This window comes from Carcharhinus amblyrhynchos, chromosome 9, assembly GCF_965287045.1.
Source record: "Carcharhinus amblyrhynchos chromosome 9, sCarAmb.v2.hapA, whole genome shotgun sequence".
Taxonomy (NCBI): domain Eukaryota; kingdom Metazoa; phylum Chordata; class Chondrichthyes; order Carcharhiniformes; family Carcharhinidae; genus Carcharhinus; species Carcharhinus amblyrhynchos.
In genome coordinates this window covers 109611843-109633624 of record NC_137332.1, presented here as the reverse complement: position 1 = coordinate 109633624, position 21782 = coordinate 109611843, and the positions used below count along the sequence as shown (strand labels likewise).

The 21782-nt window shown below is 44.3% G+C and overlaps 1 protein-coding gene across 1 annotated transcript; it reads right to left on the bottom strand.

The window, feature by feature from the left end:
- Window positions 1-945: 945 nt before the first annotated feature.
- On the bottom strand, window positions 946-14794 carry LOC145348691 (N-acetyllactosaminide alpha-1,3-galactosyltransferase-like). Its single transcript, XM_080196849.1, has 5 exons — window positions 14789-14794; window positions 11136-11230; window positions 6356-6439; window positions 3197-3334; window positions 946-1630 (listed from the first exon to the last, which is right to left on the bottom strand). The coding sequence occupies exons 1-5, from the start codon at window positions 14792-14794 to the stop codon at window positions 946-948; spliced, it is 1008 nt and encodes a 335-aa protein (XP_080052975.1).
- Window positions 14795-21782: the final 6988 nt, after the last annotated feature.

The window sequence follows — 21782 nt, the reverse complement described above, 5'->3', positions numbered from 1 at the left end:
GACTGCTCACTGAAAGCACCCTGCTGTTGTCAGACTTGTAAATAAAGAGATTTTGGTAAAGGGATTTTTGCCTCTGAGGACTTACTACAGCAATTCTTCACATTTAGCGTTGAAATTTGGCAACTGGCAGGAAAAGTGTGATTATTGCAAAAATCTAGGTGGATGGAGCCACGTAAATATGAGAACAAGTTTCAGATTTCCTAAAGGTTACAATTTCTTTTAAAAGGCAGTGTAGAAAAGTTCATCACGGTTTAAGACTAAACATGATATAAGCCAGCAGCTTTTAATGCAGATAGCGTCTGATTCGACCCCAGTCCGCTCATTCCTCACAATCATTATTAATCATCTTTACAGCAACTGATTGATTCACCTTTTAAGCAAGTTATGGATGAGGTTTCAAGGATGATTTATAGAAGATATTTTTCATTCTAATTATCCTCGGTGAAGAATTATTCATTCATTTTCCCATATCTTAAATGTATCTTTGAGCCAGCTCTTCAGGATCCATCTCACGATCGTGTGATGTTTTCCTTTTGATAATTTTTTGCGGGGTGGGCGTTGGGGAGGGCGCTGTTTTTGAACACTGGCTGGGGAGTTGTGGGATGGAGGAAGATGTCTAACAGCCTTAAAGCTACAGGCTGGGCACAATGTTGGAGTGGCTGGTTGACCAAGCAGAACCTGGATGGGAAAACTGAAATCTCCTCTGTCAAAGGACTGGAGCCAGTTCCACTCCTGATGGCACTGAATGGAAGAAGTGACCTCCAATCAGTTAGCCCCCACCCCCCCTCCCCCGGTCATCAAAGGCTGCCGTCCCGTTGTGTAGAATTGCTTTGTTCCAAGGCTTGAAAGGGCATTGGTTCTTGACTTTGGTGATTGTTGGGAGATGGTCCCAGTGTAACAATATAATCCAGCAATAGGAGTAGGTTTGGGAGACTCCTCTCTCATTCAGTTGTCACGTAATTTCTTATAATCCTTGGGCAACCATTTCAGTCTGACGTATCGGATATACTTGGCCGGCCTTTGGTCCCAGCAATACTCGGGAGATAAGAGCTTGCTGGGTTTGTGTTTCAGGAAGTAATGGTTTAAATGGCTCTCATCGTGCCAGATTGCCTCCACCTTCTTACTTTTATCTCTGATGATCCCCTCCATACAGGTCCTGGTCAGGTTGAAGACAAGATCTGGTGTCCCTCCGAATATAGCCGCGTGGTAATAGAAATCTCCCTCCTCGGGCGCGATGAAAGCTGCTGAATTGGGGCTGCGCTCGTAGGTGAATCTGTTGCGGTTGGCGGTGAAGAAGGCCGAGTGGATCTGGGCCACTGAGTCGGCCAAAGCCTCCGTCCCGAAGCGCCCCACGAAGAACTGGTCGACGTCGAAGCAGAAGAGGTAGGTGACCTCAAAGCGGATCCGATCCTGGATGAGGTCGCTGATTTGCTGCATCCGCATCATGCTGATGTCCTGCCAGCGGGACTGCTTGGGAACCTGAATCACTATCATGTTCCGCTCGGGGGACTGCTTCAGAGTGGGTACCTTGCTGGTAATGTCCACCATCACGTAGTAGATGACCCGCTGACCCTTCATGAAGTGCTGCTCTGCCGACTCCAGGAAGTCCTTCAGATACCTGTCGATGTACCTGGTGAAAGGAACAATGAATGTTGGTGTACTTGACAACAATTTTTTTTAATTCCGCTCGAAATGTTATTGACAAGAGAACATCAATTTCAAGTTCTCTGAGGTCAGAGGAAATTTGAGGATTCTGGCAGCACAAAGTGATTTGCAGCTGGGAGAGGTCATTGTGCCTCTTTATGACACATTAAAGACACATTGTGTCTTTAAGAGTTGCCTCTTAAAGGACAACTGGATAAATATTTGCAGAAAAAGGAAGATATCGGGAGAGAGCATAACATTGGAATTCATTTGGGATTTGGATAGAGAGAGAGTGAGAGAAGGATAGCAGGATTAGTTTAGAATTAATACAGTGCCATGGGGGAAGATAGTTTGGGATTGATACAGAGCTGTGGGATTAGCCTGAAACTGATACATGGCTATGGGGACAGAATGGGGCAGGGGATTAGTTTGGCTTTGATACAAGGCTATAGGGTAGAGAGTGGGACAGTAGAATTAGTTTGGGATTGATAGAGGTCAATGGGGAGAGAGAGGGGCAGTGGGATTAGTTTGGGATTGATACAGGGCTATTGGAGAGAGTGGGGTAATGGGATTAGTTTGGGATTGATACATGGCTATGGAGAGAGATTGGGGCAGTGAGATTATTTTGGGATTGATAATGTTCTATGGAGAGCGAATTGGGCAGTGGGATTAGTTTGGAATGGATACAGGGCTATGGGAAGAGAGTGGGGCAGTGGGATTAATTTGGGATTGATACAGGGCTATGGGGAGAGAGTGGGGCAATGGGAGTAATAGAGGGCTATGGGGAATGATTGGGGCAGTGGGATTAGTTTGGGATTGGTACATGGGGGAAGAACGGGACAGTGGGATTAGTATGGGATTTATACAGGGCTATGCGGAAACAGTGGGGTAGTGAGAGTTTGGGATTGATACAGGGCTATGGGGAGAGAGTGGGCCAGTGTGATTAGTTTGGGATTGATACAAAGCTATGGGTAGAGATTGGGGCAGAGGGATTAGTTTGGGATTTATACAGGGCTATGGGGAGAGAGTGGGGCAGTGGAATAGTTTGGGATTGATACAGGGCTATGGGGAGAGAGTGGGACAGTGGGATTTGTTTGGGATTGATACAGGGCTATGGGGAGAGAGTGGGCCAGTGTGATTAGTTTGGGATTGATAGCGGTCTACAGGGAAAGGGTGGGGCAGTGGGATTAGTTCAGGTTTGGCAAAGGGCAATGGAAGAGAGTGAAGCAGTAGGATTATTTTGGGATTGATACAAGACCATGGGAGAGAATGGGGCAAAGGGATTAGTTTGGGATTGATACAGGGGAATGGGAAGAGAGTGGGGAAGTGGGATTAGTTTGTGATTGGTAGCAGTCTATGGCTAGCGAGTGAGGCAGTGGGATTAGTTTGGGATTGATATAGGGCTATAGGATGTATGAGAGCAGTGGAATTAATTTGGGATTGATTTAGGAATGTGGGTTATATATGAAGCCACACTATGAGATTTCACATTGAACAAATTGGAGAACGTTGGAAGTGCAAATGTGACAATTAAAATCTCTTTCTATCTTACCGTCCAATTGCAAAAACAGTCAGGCCAATCACTGTCTTCTTTTTTCTGTAGAATTCATCGCGTTCCACTGGGTCAAAGGTCCCATCCCACATGATAGGAGCATCCCAGGAGGTCAGTGTCTGCTTATCGGTGAAGGCACTTTGAACAGAACCAAAGGTGTTAGCAGCTGCACTCTTAGGGAGGGGCTCTTACCAAGCATTGCTTTCTCTTAAAATAAACGCAAAATACTGTGGATGTTGAAATCTGAAACAAAAACAGAAAAATCTCAGCAGATCTAACAGCATCTGTGGGTAGAGAATAGAGACAACGTTTCAATTCTAGATAACCTTGAAAGACTCTGACGAAAGGTCACCTAGACTAGAAACATTGACTCTATTCTTTCTCCACAGATATTGTCAGACCTGCTGAGAGCTTCCAGCATTTTTCTGTTTTTGCTTTCTCTTAACACTGTCTAAATGTTTAAACCCGGATTCCTACTTGTTCCAACAAATGAGTCACAGTAAAAGGGTCTGAGCTGTGTTGAATTCCCTCGAAGTAGGTGTCTCAGCATCACACACGCTAAAATATCAAACAGTCAAAGGATCGTGGTGGACAAGATTTTAAACCTTAATTTTTGTTGCCTTGTATTATGGTCATCAAAGCTGGTGAAATAAGGCAACCAAAATTGGGATGGTAACATTGCCATAATGTTGCTGGACTAGTATTCCAGGGCCTTGGAGAAGTGCTCTGAAGACCTGGGTTCAAATCCCACCAAAATTTGAAATTCAGTAAATAAACCCAAAATTCAAAAGTCATGGAAGGGCATCTGGTTCACTGTTACCCTTTAGGGAAGGAAATCATACCCACTCTGGCCTACAGGTGCCTTCAGACCTGTAGCAATGTATTTGACTCTTATCTGTCTTCTGAACTGGCCGAGCAAGCCACTCAGTTGTATCAGGCAGTACGGAACAGTCCTGTGTGTGTCCAACACCATGAACTGCAATTCACCATCATCTGCTCAAGGACAATTATGGATAGGGAATAATCACTGGCCTTGATTCAGAGAGTACACCTGAACAGATGAAATAGGAGCAGAAGTCAGCAGCACGGTGGCACAGTGGTTAGCACTGTTGCCTCACAGCACCAGGGACCTGGGTTCAATTCTCGGCTTGGGTCACTGTCTGTGTGGAGTCTGCACATTCTCTCCAAGTCTGCATGGGTTTCCTCCCATAGTCTGAAAGATGTGCAGATTAGGTTGATTGGCCATGCTAAATTGATCCTTAGTGTCCCAAGGTGTGTAGGTTAGATGGATAAGTCATGGGAAATGTGGGGGGTTATAGGGTTAGGCTGGGGAAGAGGGCCTGGATAAGATGTTCTGTTAGAGATTTGGTGCAGTCTAAATGGGCTCTTTTGCACTGTGGGGATTCTAAGTAGGCCATTTGGCCTCTCAAGCCTGCTCTGCCATTCGAAAAGTTTAAAGTTTAATCATTTGTATCACAAGTAGGCTTAAGTTAACACTGCAATGAAGTTATTGTGGAAATCCCCTAGTCGCCTTACTCCGGCACCTGTTCAGGAACACTGAGGGAGAATTTAGCATGGCCAATGTACCTAACTAGCACATCTTTTGGATTGTGGAAGGAAGCCGGAGCAAACTTGGGGAAAACATACAGATAGTGACCCAAGCCGGGAATGGAACCTGCGCCCCTGGTCTTGTGAGGCAACATTGCTAACCGCTGTGCCGCCCCTGGTTGATCTGTTAATATGGATCATGGTTAGTGTTTCAAGTTTTATATTCCCATAACTTTTGATTACCTAAAAAGAATCTATCTGCCTCTGTCTAAAAAATATTCAATGACTCCACTTCCACTGACTTCTGAGGCAGAGAGTTCCAGTGTTGCACACACCTCTGAGAGAAGAAATTTCTCCTCATCTCTGTCCCATAAGGACGACCCTAAATTTTAAAACAGTGTCCCCTAGTTCTGGACTCGCCCACGAAAGGAAACCTCCTTTCCACATCACCTTGTCAATACTCCTCATCTTCTTATACTCTTCAATCAAAGTCACCCCTCACTCCTCTATACTCCAAAGGAAACCAGTCCAGTCTGTTCCTCATAAGGCAACCTGCTCATTCCAGGCCTCAATCTGGTAAACCTATCTTTAACCACATCCAATAGCCCCTAAAAGGCTGACCGATATCAGCACAGATGCCGTATGACTTACTGACAGTTGACTTAACAATGTTAAGATTAAGAATAAATTGACCTTTTTATGATATTGATACATTTGCTGCCACTTGAACTTGGAAGCGTGTTTTTCTTTTTGATTCACCATCATATAAGTGCTTAATGTTTATCCTGGGTGTTATTCCTTGATCTTCAAATTTTGAAAGCCAAGTTGTGTTTCAAATATAAATTTCCCAGTATCAATTTGTTACTTTTCAGTCCAATTAGTTAGAACCCACAGAATCATAGAAATCCCTACAGTGCAGAAGGAGGCCATCAAATCTGCAACTGAATACAATCCCAAGACCCTATTCTCATAATCCCTGATATTTACTCTACTAATCCTCCTGACACTATGGTCAATTTAGTGTGGCCAATCACCTAACCTGCACACCTTTGGACTGCGGGAGGAAACCAGAGCGCCTGGAGGAAACCCACACAGACACGGGGAGAATGTGCAAACTCCACACAGACTGTGACCCAAGGCCAGAATTGAACCCGGGTCCCTGGCGCAGTGAGGTTGATGAGAAAATTGGTACAGGAGTTTGCAGCCTTAGACTTCCTTGGAGCAGCCTACCCAGCTTCTCCAGTCCTTACATGCTTACTACATGGCTTTCAGATGTATTCTGCCCAAGGAAGAGGACTCCACCCTCTGGGTGATCTCTCACTCTCAGTTTCCACTGAATCCTTAAGCCAAGTGTTCCTCTTCTGCTGTACTGTCTTAAAGAGACAGAAACCACAATCACTACAGTATCAGCCACAAATTTTGAAATTGTGCCTTCTACATTGAGATCCAGTTCCATGATATATACCTGGAAGAGCAGGGCACCCAAGAGTGACTCCTGGGGAGCATTACATCTGCCTAATTGGGTTTGTTCAGGATAAAGGCTTGCTATGTTGTACATTGTTCGATGATCATACACTGAACAGTGGATTACAAACACAGTCCATTACATACCTGGAATTGAACCAGCGTAGAAGATCTGATTTGGCATCATTTTTCCTCCATTCAAACTGTAATTTCTTCTTGACGAGCTGGGTCCTAAGAGTTGTGAGGATAAACGAGGTGATGAGACAAAAATCACGTGGCATTGAATGAACACACTGAAATCTTGCTAAGAGTTGAAATAGAAGGAGTGGGCCATTCAGCCCTTTGAGCATGTCCACCATTTAGCTGATCTTCTATCCCAATGCTGTGCTCGAGCACTCTCCTCATGCCTCTTGATATCATTAGAGGTTGGAAATTTATGCATTTTCTTCTAATATATATTCATTGACTTGGCCTCCACAGCCTTCTGTGGTAGAGGATTCCACTGACTCACCACCTCTGAGTGAAGAAATTTCTCCTCAACTCAGTCCTAAGTAGCCTATCCTGAGACAGTGACTCCTTGTCCTAGACACTCCAGCCACAGGAAACAACATCCCTGCATCCTGTTACTAACTTGATTTCCCCAATCCATATGCAGATGAAAGTCATCCTTAATTGCTGTAGAACTTTGATACATATATTTAAAATTTTCTGTTTAATGCCATCCCCTATCTTGCCTCTACTGTTGGGAGGGCTATAGGCAACGCGCATTAATGTTTTCCGATCATTGTTGTTTCTTATTTCCACTGAGACTGATTCTGAGCCAAAATCCGCTCTCAGTAATGCACTGATTTTAACCTTCACACAACAGCATCCTACCTCCTTTCAGTCCTTACTAAGTAAAGTTAAAGTTAATTTATTAGTCACAAGTAGGCTTACATTAACACTGCAATGAAGTTACTGTGAAAATGCCCTAGCCGCCACACTCCAGCATCTGTTCGGGTACACTGGGGGGAGAATTCAGCGTGGCCAATGTACCTAACTCGCATATCTTTGGACTGTGGAAGGAAACCAGAGCACCCGGAGGAAATCCCAAGCAGACATGGGGAGAACGTGCAAACACTGCACAGGCAGTGACCCAAGGCCGGAATGGAACTCAGGTCCCTGACGCTGTGAGGCAGCTGTGCTAACCACCGTGCCACATATATTGAATAGTCTTGGAAATTCAGTTCCCAGTCTTGTTCTCCTTACAGCCTTGTTATCGCAATCATATTGCTCTCATGCATGCCAATTTCATTTGTTAATTCATCTACCTTATAGCAAATTGTCTGTGCTTTCAGATACAATGTATTTTGAAAATCCTTTTAGTGTTTTTACACATGGGGCAAGATATTCTGTGCCTGCTTGCCCTAAGACTGGAAAATCCTGCCAGAGGTTACATGGTCTGTGTCCCGCCCACTACCATTCCCGTGGCGGGCGAGACGAGAAAATCCCACCTATGGTTTTTTTTGTTCTATGGAGCTTTTTGCTACTAGCTTTTGTTTCCTCTGCCTTACACTTTTGCTTCCTACTTTTTCATTTCTATCTTTGTTTCCCTCGCTTGTGTCTCCCCCACTCAGGTTCTCATCCCCCTGCCACCAACAGCAGGAACAAATTCCTCTGTGAGGATATTGGTCCCAGTCCTGCTGAGAGCCATCCAGTTTGTACAGGTCCCACCTTCTCCAGAATTGGTCCAATGCCTTAGGAATCCAAATCTCTCCCTCCTACACCAACACTCCCCCCATGCATTCATTTGGTCTATTCTCTTATTCTAGATCTTGCTAACATGTAGCACTGAGAGTAATCCTGAGATTATTAACCTGAGATCCTGTTTTTTTGATGTATTGCTACAGTGGTTAGTACTGCTGCCTCACAGCGCCAGGGGCCCATGTTCAATTCTCGGCTTGGGTCACTGTCTGTGTGGAGTCTGCACATTCTCCCCAGGTCTGCAAGGGTTTCCTCCGGGTGCTCCAGACTTCTCCCACAGTCCAAAAGACATGCTGGTTAGGGGCATTGGCCATGTTAAATTCTCCCTCAGTGTACCCAATCAGGCACCGGAGTGTGGTGACCAGGGGATTTTTCCAGTTAACTTCATTGCAATGTTAATGTAAGCCTATTTGTGACACTAATAAATAAACTTTAAAAAACTTTAGCTCCTTACATTCAGCTTTCAGGACCTCAATCCTCCTTTTACCTATGTCCTTAATACTGATATGGATCACTGCCTCTAGCTGCTCACCATCCCGCTGAAGAATGTCTTGTACCCGCTCAGTGATGTCCCTAACCTTGGCACCAGGGAGGCACCACACCTTACTGGAGTTGAACCAAAAGAGAAAATGCTGGAAAATCTCAGCAGGCCTGGCAGCATCTGTAAGGAGAGAAAAGAGCTGACATTTTAAATCCAGATGACCCTTTGTCAAAGTGCCTGTGAAGAGGACATAAGGAGACTACAAAGATACATTGATAGGTTAACAGAGTGGGCAAGGATCTGATAAATTGAGTATAATGTGAGAAAATGTGAAATTGCATATTTTGGTAGGAAGAATGAGAAAGAAATATATTATCTAAAGGGTGAGAATTTGCAGGGCTCAGATGTGCAGAGGGATCTGGGTGTCCCAGTGAATGAATCACAAAAGGCTAGCATGCAGGTGCAGCAAGTAATTAGGAAATCTAATAGAATCTTATCATTTACTGTGAGGGGAATTGAATACAAAAGTAATGGTTATATTTAAGTTACGTGTGGCACAAGTGAGACCACATTTGAAGTACTGTGTACAGTACTGGTCACCTTATTAAAGGAAGGATGTCAATTGTTGGAAGCAATTCAGAGAAGGTTTATCAGAGTAAAACGTGGAATGGGTGGGAAGTCTTATGAGGAAAGTTGGTCAGGCTAGGCTGGTGTCTGCTGGAGTTGAGAAGAGAAAGAGGTGACTTGATTGAAACATACAAGATCCTTCAATGCAGGAGGTCATTCAGCCCATCAATCAAACACAGACTTTCCAAAAGAGCATCTGACCCAGGTCCACCCCCACTCATGGTTGTGCATGTACCATGGCTCACCCAGCTAACCTACACATCTTTGCATTTAATAACATCCTGGTAGATTTAGCACAGTCTTAACCTGCATGTCTTTGGAAGATGGAAGGAAACAGACACATGAAGAATGTGCAAAATCTACACAGTCACCCAAGGCTGGAATCAAACCCAGACCCTAGCACTGTGAGGTAGCAGTGCTAACCACTGTGCCACCATGTCAGCCCGGCAGGATGGATGTGGAGAGGATGTTTTCACTTGTGGGAGAATCTAGAACTAGGGGTCATTGTTTAAAAATCAGAGGGAGTCAATTTAAAACAAAAATGAGGTGATTGTTTTTTCTGAGTCTTTGGAACTCTCTCCCTATAAAGGCAGTGGAAGCAGAATCTTAGAATATTTTTAAGGGAGGGTGGATGGATTCTTGGTAAGCAAAGGGGGCTGATATGTTACTATGAGTAGGTGGGATGTAGGTTTGAGGTTCCTATCAGATCAACCACGATCATATTAACTCACCGACTCCTGTTGAATGGTCTACCCATTGTCCCTATGCATGCTTGTATGATTGTTACTTGGCTTGGCTCACTGCGGACTGTGCTGAATGTTACTATAGACTGGGATGATTTAGCTGTTCATGTTTTGCTAAGAGTAAGGTGAGTGTTACCTGTCTCAGTCTCACTGTGGACTGAGCTGAGAGCTACCTGTCCCAGTTTCATTGCAGACTGAGGTGACCAGTACCTGTCCAAGACTCAAGGTAAACCGAGTTGAATGCTATCTGTTGTGGTCTCACTGTGGACTTAAGTGAGTGTTGGCCCACAGACTTCTTTGCCCTGTAACCGTGCTCTCCACATCCCGCAATATGATGTGTACAGGACTTCCCCGTGGAGTTTCACTTCTGCATAGACCAGGTACTGAAAGTCTGTCTCCTGAGTATCTTAACCAGACTCTAGAGCCATCACCTGAGACAGAAATGTTATTTGAAAGCCCACCAACACCTCAGGAAGCTGAAGAAATTTGGCATGTCCACTATGACCCTCAATGACTTTTACTGATGCACCTGAGAAAGCATCATTTTCTGGTGGTATCGCAGTTTGGTATGACTCCTGCTCTGACCAAAACTGCATGGAGTTACAAAGGATTGTGAAGGAAGCCCAGTCCATCATGCAAACCGGCCTCCCATCCATAGATAAAAACAAAATACCACGGATGCTGGAATCTGAAACAAAAACAGAAATGTTGGAAATTCTCAACAGGTCTGACAGCATCTGTGGAGAGAGAATAGAGCCAACATTTTGAATCTCAATGACCCTCTGAAATCAAAGGCTCTGACGAAGGGTCATCCAGATTCGAAACGTTGGCTCTATTCTCTGTCCACAGATGCTGTCAGACCTGCTGAGATTTTCCAGCATTTTCTGTTTTTGTCTCATCCATTGACTTTATCTATACATTCCATCGGCTCAGAAAAGCAGCCAGCATAATCAAGGACCCCATGCAATCCAGACATTCTCTGTTCCATCTTCTTCTGTTGGGAAAAAGATGCAACAGTCTGAGGTCACCAACTCAAAAACCGCTTCTTTCCTGCTGCCATCAGACTTTTGAGTAGACCTACCTCATATTAAGTTGATCTTTCTCTACACACTAGCTATGACTGTAACACTACATTCTGAACTCTCTCCTTTTCTTCTCTATGAACGGTATGCTTTGTACAGCAGGCAAGAAACAATACTTTTCACTGTATACTAATACACGTGACAATAGTAAATCAAATCAAAGCAAAGATTTTGATCCTGGGGAACTGTTCAATACCAGGTTTACACAAACGAAAAAAAAAGAAAAAAAATCTGTTTAAAAGGCTACTTACGTTAATCTGGTATGATAGGACATGTATACCACAGACAGCACTGCCATAACCAACAGCGCAACAAAGACCATTTGTTTGTTGATATCAAACCTGACCTGGAAAGAAGAAATTTTTAAATTTAACTATAGTTCTTAGTTGAAGTGGATTGACCACTAGTCAACTGATTTCTTCCAGCAATGCCTGGGATACAGAGTGACTTTTATTCATCGACAGAATTCAGGGTTAAATGGTTTGTGATATCAGGGTCTCAGTTTAAAATCACATTCCAAGGACTGTGCCTCCGATAACTGGAGCACTCTTTTTGTACTGCTCTGTAAGTGAGAACCTAGATTATGGATCCAGATCTCAGGAGAGGTATTTGAATACTCAACCTGCTGGCAAACACTATTCGCCAAGCATAGGCTGAGGATGAAGTATCATGAGATTGGAGAAAATATCAAGGGTGGAATGCATCCATTCCAGAAACTTGAGCACACACCATAGGTCAACAGAGATACTCCGCACAATTCTTTCAATAGAACAAACAATAGACGCACTATTGATTATGAGGGGCACTTGAAATAGAAAGGGTTGAGAGCTTCAAGTTTTTAGGTGTCCAGATCACCAACAAACTGTCGAGGTCCCCCCCCATGCCAACATTATAGTCAAGAAAGCCCACCAATGCCTCCATTTCCTCAGAAGACTAAGGAAATTTGGTATGTCCACTATGACTTTCACCAACTTTTATAGATGCACCATAGAAAGCATTCTTTCTAGTTGTAACACAGCTCCTGCCCTGTCCAAGACCGCAAGAAACTACAAAAGGTCGTAAATGAAACCCAGTCCATCATGCACACCAGCCTCCCAACCATGAACTCTATACAGATAGGTGCACTAGTCAATCTATCTGCATCCAATGCTCTGAGTAGTCAGCCTCTGAGGGAAAAAAAATGAAATAGTTGCAAAATCAGTATTGAAAGCCACAAGGGCAAAAACAAAGACGACTGGACCAGATAACTGACTTAATGGTTGGGAGGCTGGCTTGGAGACCAGGTCGAGATTGACTCAAGGGCCATGGTGAGGCTGACTTGGAGGAATAGAGAGACGTGTGAGTGTGCATGAGAGAGGGAAAGAGAGAGAGGTGTAAGTGTGTGTGTTTGTGTGAGAGAAAGGTGTGTGTGAGAAACAAGTGAGTGTGCGTGACAGAGCCTGTGTGTGTTTGCATAAGAGGTGTTTGTATTTCTATAAGACATGAGTGTATATGTGAAATAGACCTACCTCACACTGAGTTGATCTTTCTCTACACCCTAGCTATGACTCTAACACTAAATCCTGTACTCTCTCCTTTCCTTCTCTATGAATGGTATATTTTGTTTGTTTAACATACAAGAAACAATGCTTTTCACTGTATATGTAACAATAATACATGTAATAGCACCACAAAGATATTTACCTTAGGAAATATAAATGAACTACAGTACCTGTCCCTTTCACGGGGCAGCCAGACTCAATTGGGTGAGAAACAAGCATAAGACATAATCACTTCTGTGTGACAATAATAAATTAAATCAAATCAAGGACTCAATGTACCTCGAACATACTCTCTTCCACCTTCTCCATCAGGAAAAAGACACTAAAGTCTGAGACTGTTATTATGAAATGAAAGAAAATATCAAGGCTAACCTTGACTCAAGAACAGCTTCTTCCCTGTGCCATTGGACTTTTGAATGGACCTATCATAAATTAAGCTGATCTTTCTTTTCACCTTATTCCCCCTGGATTCCTCCGTGCTGTGATGATCTTACACCAGGCAGATAAGGCCTTGGACAGGAAGCCCATTCTGGTCCCAGTTGTGTACTTAGTGGCCAATTTACCAGACTGTCAGGAATCGAATGTTTGCTTAAACCTCTGGATTAGCAAACATAGTGACATTGCCGCTACACCATCATGTCACCACAACCCTTAGTGCTCACTTCCAAGTTTCTGCACATATAGAATTGCTCGATTAGATTTCAGTCCATAACTGACTCCCTAAAATCCAATAAAACCTTCAAAAAAATCCTTCAGTCCAATCCCATCCTGTAATTTGACTGTCTGATATTCTTCATATAATGAATCTGTCTGATCAGATTGTGGCCTGCAAAAATAGGTTTCTATTCTTCTGCACATGTATATATTCCCCTCGAATATATTTCAATGGCTCAACTTCCTGTTCGCCATTGGGTAATGTATTAAACTGACAATTATCCACTACACTAAGGCAGCAATCTTTTCATTGCGGGTTTGTCGTGTTCTTGTGTGAAACACCTTGGATCGGGTTACAGGTTTGCAATTACTCCTTGACAGCAAGGGTAGGTGATGGCCTAGAGATATTATTGTTGGAATATTAATCCAGAAGTTCAGGTAATGTTCAAATTCCACCAAGGCAGACAGTGGAATTTGAACTCAATTTTTAAAAATCTGAAATTAAGAATCTACTGATGGCCACGAAACCATTATCAATTGTCAGAGATAAAAAACATCTGGTTCACTTATGTTCTTCAGGGAAGGAAATATGCTGTTGCTTATTTGGTCTAGCCTATATGTTTAAGTTTATTTATGAGTGTCACAAGTAGGCTTACATTAACACTGCAATGAAGTTACTGTGAAAATCCCCTAAATGCCACACTCCAGCACCTGTTTGGATACACTGAGGAAGAATTTAGCACGGCCAATTCATCTAACTGGCACATCTTTCAGAAAATGGGAGGAAACCGGAGCACCCAGAGGAAACCCACGCAGACACAGGGAGAACATACAGACTCCACACAGACAGTGACCCAAGCCGGGAATTGAACCCGAGTCCCTGGTGCTGTGGGGCAGCAGTGTTAATCACTGTGCCACCGTGCTGCCTCATGTATGATGTGGTTGACTGAACAATTATGGACGGGCAATAAATGCTGGCCAGCCAGGGACATGCATGCCCCAGGAATGGATATACCAAAAAAAAAGTATTCAGAATGCGCAGAGGATACAGGGATCCCAGGTGAAGTCAGTCAACTTCCCTCCCAATTGCTGCTGCATCTCTCCAGGAAACACCAGCAGTGCAGTCACAGGGATGGCAGATCTGCCTTCACCTGCCTCGCCTGGGGGTGAACATAAGAAAAAAGAGCAGGAGTAGGCCATCTAGCCCCTCGAGCCTGCCCTGCCATTCAATAAGATCATGGCTGATCTGATAGTGGTTCAGTTCCACTTACCCAACTGCTCCCCATAACCCTTTATTCCCTTATCGATCAGAAATCTATCTACCTGTGACTTAAACACATTTAACGAGGTAGCCTCCACTGCTTCAATGGGCAGAGAATTCCAGAGATTCACCACCCTCTGAGAGAAGAGGTTCCTCCTCAACTCTGTTCTAAATTGACTCCCCTTATTTTGAGGCTGTGCCCTCTAGTTCTTGTTTCCCTTTTAAGTGGAAATAATCTCTCTGCTTCTACCCTGTCTAGCCCCTTCCTTATATGTCTCTATAAGATCTCTCCTCACCAGAGAAGACTCTGGTGGAGTGTGTAATCCCAGCCTGGGTCATGACACAGAACTGGGATGTGTCACTCGGGCTTTCCAGCGGTAAGTAGGAAACATCACTTTTTTTTCTCTCTCAGTGCATCATATAGGAAATATATTACAGAACGTGTTACCTGCATGTTCGGTGTTGCGAGCCACTTGTTTCCAGGGTAAAATCTCAGACTATCTTTCGTTCACACATTTACAGTGTCGATTACCGAAACCTTGCTTATTTCCCACTGGAGACACACACACACACAGAAAGGAGGAGATTAATATCCTTTTAAGTTAACGTCCTTGACACAGGTAAACAGATGCGAACCGTTTATCCGCACCATTTCTGTTTAATCTCACCTTTCAGCGCCTTTCGCTGCCCGCAAGTACTTCAAGAAGGTTTCTGGTTGTTTTGATTGTGGTCTTTCCAAACCCAAGACGTACTGGCACAGGTCGGTGCGGCTGGGGAGATTGTGTATTAGCTTCACTGCACCTTCTGACCCAGCGCCTGAGTTATTCCGTCCACTTTCTATCGACAATTCTTCCACTTTCAAGGTGATTTTATCCGTCTCAAGTGTCACAGCAGTCCTCCCCCTCCCTTGGCCAGGTTAACATTGAGAGTCTGCGACAGGGAACATACCTGGATTTCCCCCCTCAGTTGTCGTTTCGTTCCTACTTCTCTTTCATAGTAAATGGTCCTCCTCTCCCCTGCACCCCCCTTCCTCTTCATGCCAGAGGGGCTTAACGGTAATTTTTAACCCTCAGTCTCCATTTGCCTCCGGCTGGGGTGGAACTTGTGACTGGTCATGCCTTGGGTAAAGCTCAGCTGCACAATGGGTGGTGACTGCGCTTAACGAGCCACTGGGGAGATTCTGAGTGAAACCTTCTTTAATTACTGACGCCCTACCTGTGAATGAGAATTTGAGATCTGCCTGTTCATGTTACCAACGTGCGGATTAGGAGCAGGCCATTCGGCCCCTCCACCTCTGCTCTGCCATTTGATGAGATTCGTGGCTGATCTGATTGTAAACTCAACCCCACAGTCCTACCAACCTCCCACCCGCAATCCCATAGCCTTCTTAATCATAGATTCTCTATGGTCCAGAAGGAGGCAATTTGGCCCATCAGATCTGCACCAATAACAATCCCACTCAGACACCATCCTTATAGCCCCATATAATCCCCCTGATGTGGAGATGCCGGTGTTGGACTGGGGTGGGCACAATAAGAAACCTCACAAGACCAGGTTAAAGTCCAACAGGTTTATTTACAAGCACAAGCTTTCGGAGTGCTGCTCCTTCATCCAGTGACTCACCTGATGAAGGGGCAGCTCTCCGAAAGCTCATGCAACCAAATTAAACCTGTTAGGCTTTAACCTGGTGCTGTAAGACTTCTTACTGTAATCCCACTGACACTAAGGGGCAATCCACCCAGACCTGTTTCCACTTACCCCAAATATTTACCCCACAAATCCCTCAAATCTACACATCATGGGATACTAAGGGTCAATAGACCATGGCCAATTCACCAAACCTGCACATCTTTGGACTGTGGGAGGAAACCGGAGCACCCAAAGGAAACCCACGCAGACATGGGGAGAATGTGTAGACTCCCACAGTCACCTGAGGCCAGATTTGAATGCATGTATTTGGTGCAGTGAGGCAACAGTGCTAACCACTATGCCACCGTGCCACCTCACTGTGCCACCGTGCTGCTCATTGGGCCACAATGCCCCCCCTCCCACCCCTCACAGTGTCCAAAATGTGTAGGTTAGATGGATTGGCTATGATAAATATTTGGGATTACGGTAATAGGGAATCAATGATTGATCCAGTTCTGCCTCAAAAATATTAAAAGATCCTGGTGTTGTAATATCAGTCTGTTTTAACCCTTATACGGTGGACAAATAACTACGAGTAGACGTCTCTTTAGTACAAACAATATTTATTTAAACCCACACAATCAATAATCACCCACACGACCAACAATAAGTTATCTTACAGAAAATACTAGAATTCAAGTACAATACAAGACCTTGGCTTTGCGTGACTGAAAAGTACCCAAACAGATATTGGCCTTTATCTCTGCACTGGTCTTGGTAGTTGTCTGAACTTCTCACTCTTGGTAGTTGTCTCTAGGCCTAGTCCCAGGAGAGCAAGCAGTGACTGAAAGGGTACAGTGCCTACTAATTTACCAATCAGTCCCTCTAAGTCAGTTGGTATCAAGGGTATGGTGAACACCCCCTCTCTACTCCAGAGTTAGGTTTGAGCCTTGTCTCGTGGTCAACTATAGAGTTCACTCTTCCCCTTGACTAGCCTTATTTTAAAATCTACCCCTGGGATCCCAGTCCCATCTCAGTATTAGCACAAGATGCTGCCCATAGGGACCATTCTTTCTTTGTAATATATTCTCTGATTTTTTTTTTCACATGTGGGACACTTCTCTGTCTCTATACTATTTCCTGCCATTCTATATTTAACGACAAGGGATAGGGAGGCTATCGGACTGCGGATACGGCTTTATGCTATGTTCCAGTCCTAATCCCTCTGGGTTCTAACACAAACCTATAGAGTTTACCCTATTCTCCTTGTTAGTAACAATACATGCACAGTAAACAATTTCCCGAAAGCAGTTATTTGTCCAATAAGGAGTTTACACTTGTCAGCTCTGAGTTTTAAATGACCATTCAATTTAGAGCCTGTGGGGTTCAATATCGGAGCAACAAAGTTACTTCTTATCGATGTCCCATCTGGGGTGCCACTGTTGCAAAATCAGTCTGCTTTAACCCTTATACGGTGGACAAATAACTATGAGAAGATGTCTCATTAGTACAAACAATATTTATTTAAACCCACACAATCAATAATCACCCATCCGACCAACAATAAGTTATCCTACAGAAAATACTAGAATTCATGCACAATACAAGACCTTGACTTAACTTTGCATGACTGACAAGTACCCAAACAGATATAGGCCTTTATCTCTGCGCTGGTCTTAGTAGTTGTCTGTGTAGTTTGGTCCTTTGGTCTGGTCTGGCATTCTAGCTGTGGTCTTTCTTTCTTCCTTCTCCGGTGTGGTGGCTCTCCTCTTGCTGGCGATGTTCACCATTGTTGTAGCTCGTTCGTGAGGTGAGAGAGAGAGAGAGATTCCTGGTTGTGCAGCACCCTTCATACCCCGTTTGGTTTCACGCCACTTTTTGGCCATTGCCAATCAATTGATCAGGACTTGATCACCCTGATCGATAAGAATCCAATCAGGTGCTACCACACCGATCTCTGGGTGTATCCCCAGCGGCCATGTCTGTAGGTGTTGTAGGCACATAGGTCACATACCTTCCTCCTAAATAAGGATTCACGGTGCCCCTATGTCTGGCACACAACCCAGTGTGACCAGAAAGTCTCTTTCACCCCAGGGATGACCCATATCCTGTTTATTCACCCATCAGGGTTGCAGCCTGTTTGTCTGTCTTTAAACTGCAGCCTGTTGGTTTAGTTTCTTGCCCAGTTGTCCCAGAGTGCTTTACAAAACGCCATTTTAGATGGCCTGTTTGGCCACATTGGGCAGGATTTTCCAGTCGTGCTTGCCCCAAGACCAGAAATTCCTACCCAAGATAAACAGACCTTTGCATGATTCACCAACCCCTCCCCCCCACCCCAGTACAACTCTTGTAGAAAATTCTGTCCTTTGTCTCCACCACCTTTTGAGGAAGGGATAACAAAAAGGGTGCCAGCTTGCTGAGATAAATTATCAGTGATTGGTAGTCCTGGTAACACTCTTCAACTATGAATTGGGGAGATGGTAGTCATAGAATCCCTGCAGTGCAGAAGGAGGCCATTTGGATGTTGAGTCTGCACCAACTCTCCGATGGAATATTTTATCCAGGTCCTCTCCTCTGCCCTATTCCCATAATACCAAACATTTACCATGGCTAATCTATCTAACCTACATATCTTTGGACACCAAGGAGCAATTAAGCATGGCAAATCCATCTAACCTGCACATCTTTGGAGTGTGGACAAAAAACTGGAGTACCCGGAGGAAACCCATGCAGACATGGGGAGAATGTGCAAACTTCGCACAGACAATCCCCCAAGGTCAGATTCGAAACCACTTCCTTGGCGCTGTGAGGCAGCAGCGATAACCACTGTACCAGTAATGTCACTGGTTGAGAAACGCAGGCATAGGCTAATGCTGTGGTTACATTTCATCCACATTGTCCTTTTTCTTGCAGAGGTGGGTTGGGAGGGGGGCAGAAAGGGAGGAGAAATAGCCAGTGGATGGCAAAATGCTTGAGATGCACGAAATATAGATGAGGAATGGGAAATGAGGGGGATACTCAACGGGTCAGGCAGCATCTGTGGAGAAAGGCACTGGGCTAGTGTTTTAAGATGCTGAACTGACTGGGCGCAATTTGAACTTTGGGAGGTGTTGAATCAGTTGTCCATGTTGCAGTGTGTCTTATACTCTTAGGAGTGGGGAGGGCAGGGACAAGAAAGTAAAACGGGATTGGCCCTGGAAATTTTCAGATCTGGTATATGGTGAACAATTGGACCATGAAACCAAAAGGTGATGAGCAGAAATGCATATTGGAATGTAGGAAATACCAGCAGGAGTAGCCTATAACCACCCTCTATAAGATCATTGTTGATTTTCTACCTTGATTCCACTTTCCTGTCCTATTCCCAAATCCCTTGATTCCCCTATGTCTAAAAATCCCAGTTTTAGATATTTGACCAGCCATTACTAACTCTCTAGTGTAGACAATTCCAAAGATTCACAGCTCCTTGAATGAAGGCACTTCTCCTCATCTCAGCCCTATGTGACCTGCCCCTTATTCTGAGATTGTGACCTCCCCACACCATGCACCCCTCCCCCTCACCCCCCCCAAGTCTAAACTCTGCAGGAGGGGAGAATACCCTCACAGAATTTAACTTATGGTGCAGTTTTTTTTTTATTCATTCATGGGAAATGGGCATCACTGGCTGGCCAGCATTTATTACCCATCACTAATTGCCCACGGGAAGTTGAGAGTCAACCACATTGATGTGGTTCTGGAGTCACATTTAGGCCAGACCGGATAAGGATGGCAGATTTTCTTTCCTAAAGGACATTAGTGAACCAGATGGGTTTTTCCGACAATTGACAATGGTTTCATGGTTACCGGTAGATCGTTAATTCCAGGCATTTTTTTTATTGATTTCAAATTCCACCATCTGCCATGGTGGGATTTGAACCCAGATTCCCAGGACATTAGCTGAGTTTCTGGATTAATAGTCTAGCGATTATACCACTAGGCCATCGCCTCCTCTAAAATAAAGGGTCAATCCAATTATGAAAACCATTCCTTTTGCTGTGTTTTCCTGTAACCAAAAGCATGCATACAAAGTCTGTATTACTCGATGTATTTTACTCGAGAAGAAATCATTGGAGTTGATGAGCCTGAGTTATTTTTCTATGTTTTTTTTACATTTTGTACTGTCCCACTGGCCTGCTTGTCTGTGAGAATATGATGGTAGGCGGGGACACAGAAGACCATGAATGGGCAAATCATGCTCGGGAATGTAACCAGCTGAAACTATATTGTGTATCAAAGTATATCACAATAGGTGCTTTCTCAGATGCTTCAGTTCACTGAAGCATTCTGTTGCCTGCTTGCAATAAAATTTTCTACCTTCAGCTTGATCCAGACTCTGAGTGGTTTGCATTTTTGTCAACCTCTCTAAGAAAGTTATAAGTTTCAGTCAGATTGCTTCTCATTTTTCTAAGCGCAGCTCACTGCTACTTTAGCTCTCCACACAGATGGCTGTCTCAGCTCAGGAATCAATCTAATGAATCCCTTCTAAAGCAAGAGTATCCTTCCGTAGTTAAGCAAACCACTTGTGCACATTCTCCAGGTCAGAGGCTAGGAATCCTGCAGCGAGTAACTCACTTCCTGCCAAAGCCTGTCTACCATTTACGATGTGGATGTGCCGGTGTTGGACTGGGGTAAACACAGTAAAAAGTCTGACAACACCAGGTTTTAGTCCAACCGATTTATTTGATAGTAAACTCACAAGCTTTCGAGGGGACTCCCTTGAAACTCTCCATTCACCTGACGAAGAGGGAGACTTTTTACCATTTACGAGCCAGAAGTCAGGAGTGTGATGGAGTACTCTCATTTGCCTGGATGGATGCAGCTCCAACAACCCTCCAGAAGTTCAACACCATCCCGGACAAAGCAGCCCTACTTGATTGGCACCCCTTCCACAAACGTTCAATCTCTCTACGCCAATAAACAATGGCAGCAGTGTGATGGAATACTTGGCTGGATGAGTGAAGCTATCCAACAGCACTCAAAAAGCTCAACATGATCTGAGATAAAGGAATCCGCTTGTTGTCACCCCATCTGCCAACATCAATACTTCTTCCATTGTGATATTTAGGCTTATACTGATAAGTGATAAGTACGTGCTTGTAATACAGCTGTCAGGACATGACCATCTCTAAGAAGAGAGCATCTAACCATCTCTCCCTGATGCTCAGTGGATTTACCATCAGTGAATCCCATACTAACAATAACCTTGGGCTGGTAATTCTGTGGAGTCACCTCCTGACTGTACAAAGCCTGTTCACTACCTACAATGATAGTGCACAGCATACAGTGACAACATCCCTCAAGTCAGAACCGCAGAAACTCACCGTTTCTTTTACTACACTTGGGAAAACTGCAACTTCAATCATCTAGAACAGGGGTTTCCAAACTACAGTCAGCAGGCCACACCTGGCCAGCCTGCAGTGGGCCAAATCCAGATTGGAGTTTGGAGACTGCTGATCTAGAAGGACAAAGGCAGCAGATGCACAGGAACACCAGCGCCCAAAATTCCTCCAAACGTCACACCCTGACTTGGAACTATATCACCATTCCTTCACTGTCGCTGGGTCAAAGTCCTGGAAATCCTTCCCTCATAGTGCTGTGTGTGTACCTACCCCATAACACTGCTGCGGTTCAAGAACACAGCTCACCACCACCTCCTTTAAAGGCAATGAGGATTGGGCAATAAATGCTGGCCTTGTCAGTGATGAATGAATGAACAGAACTGTAACCCTATATGCTAGTTTTGAAGTAGTAAAGCATCTGAAAAATGAGCTACC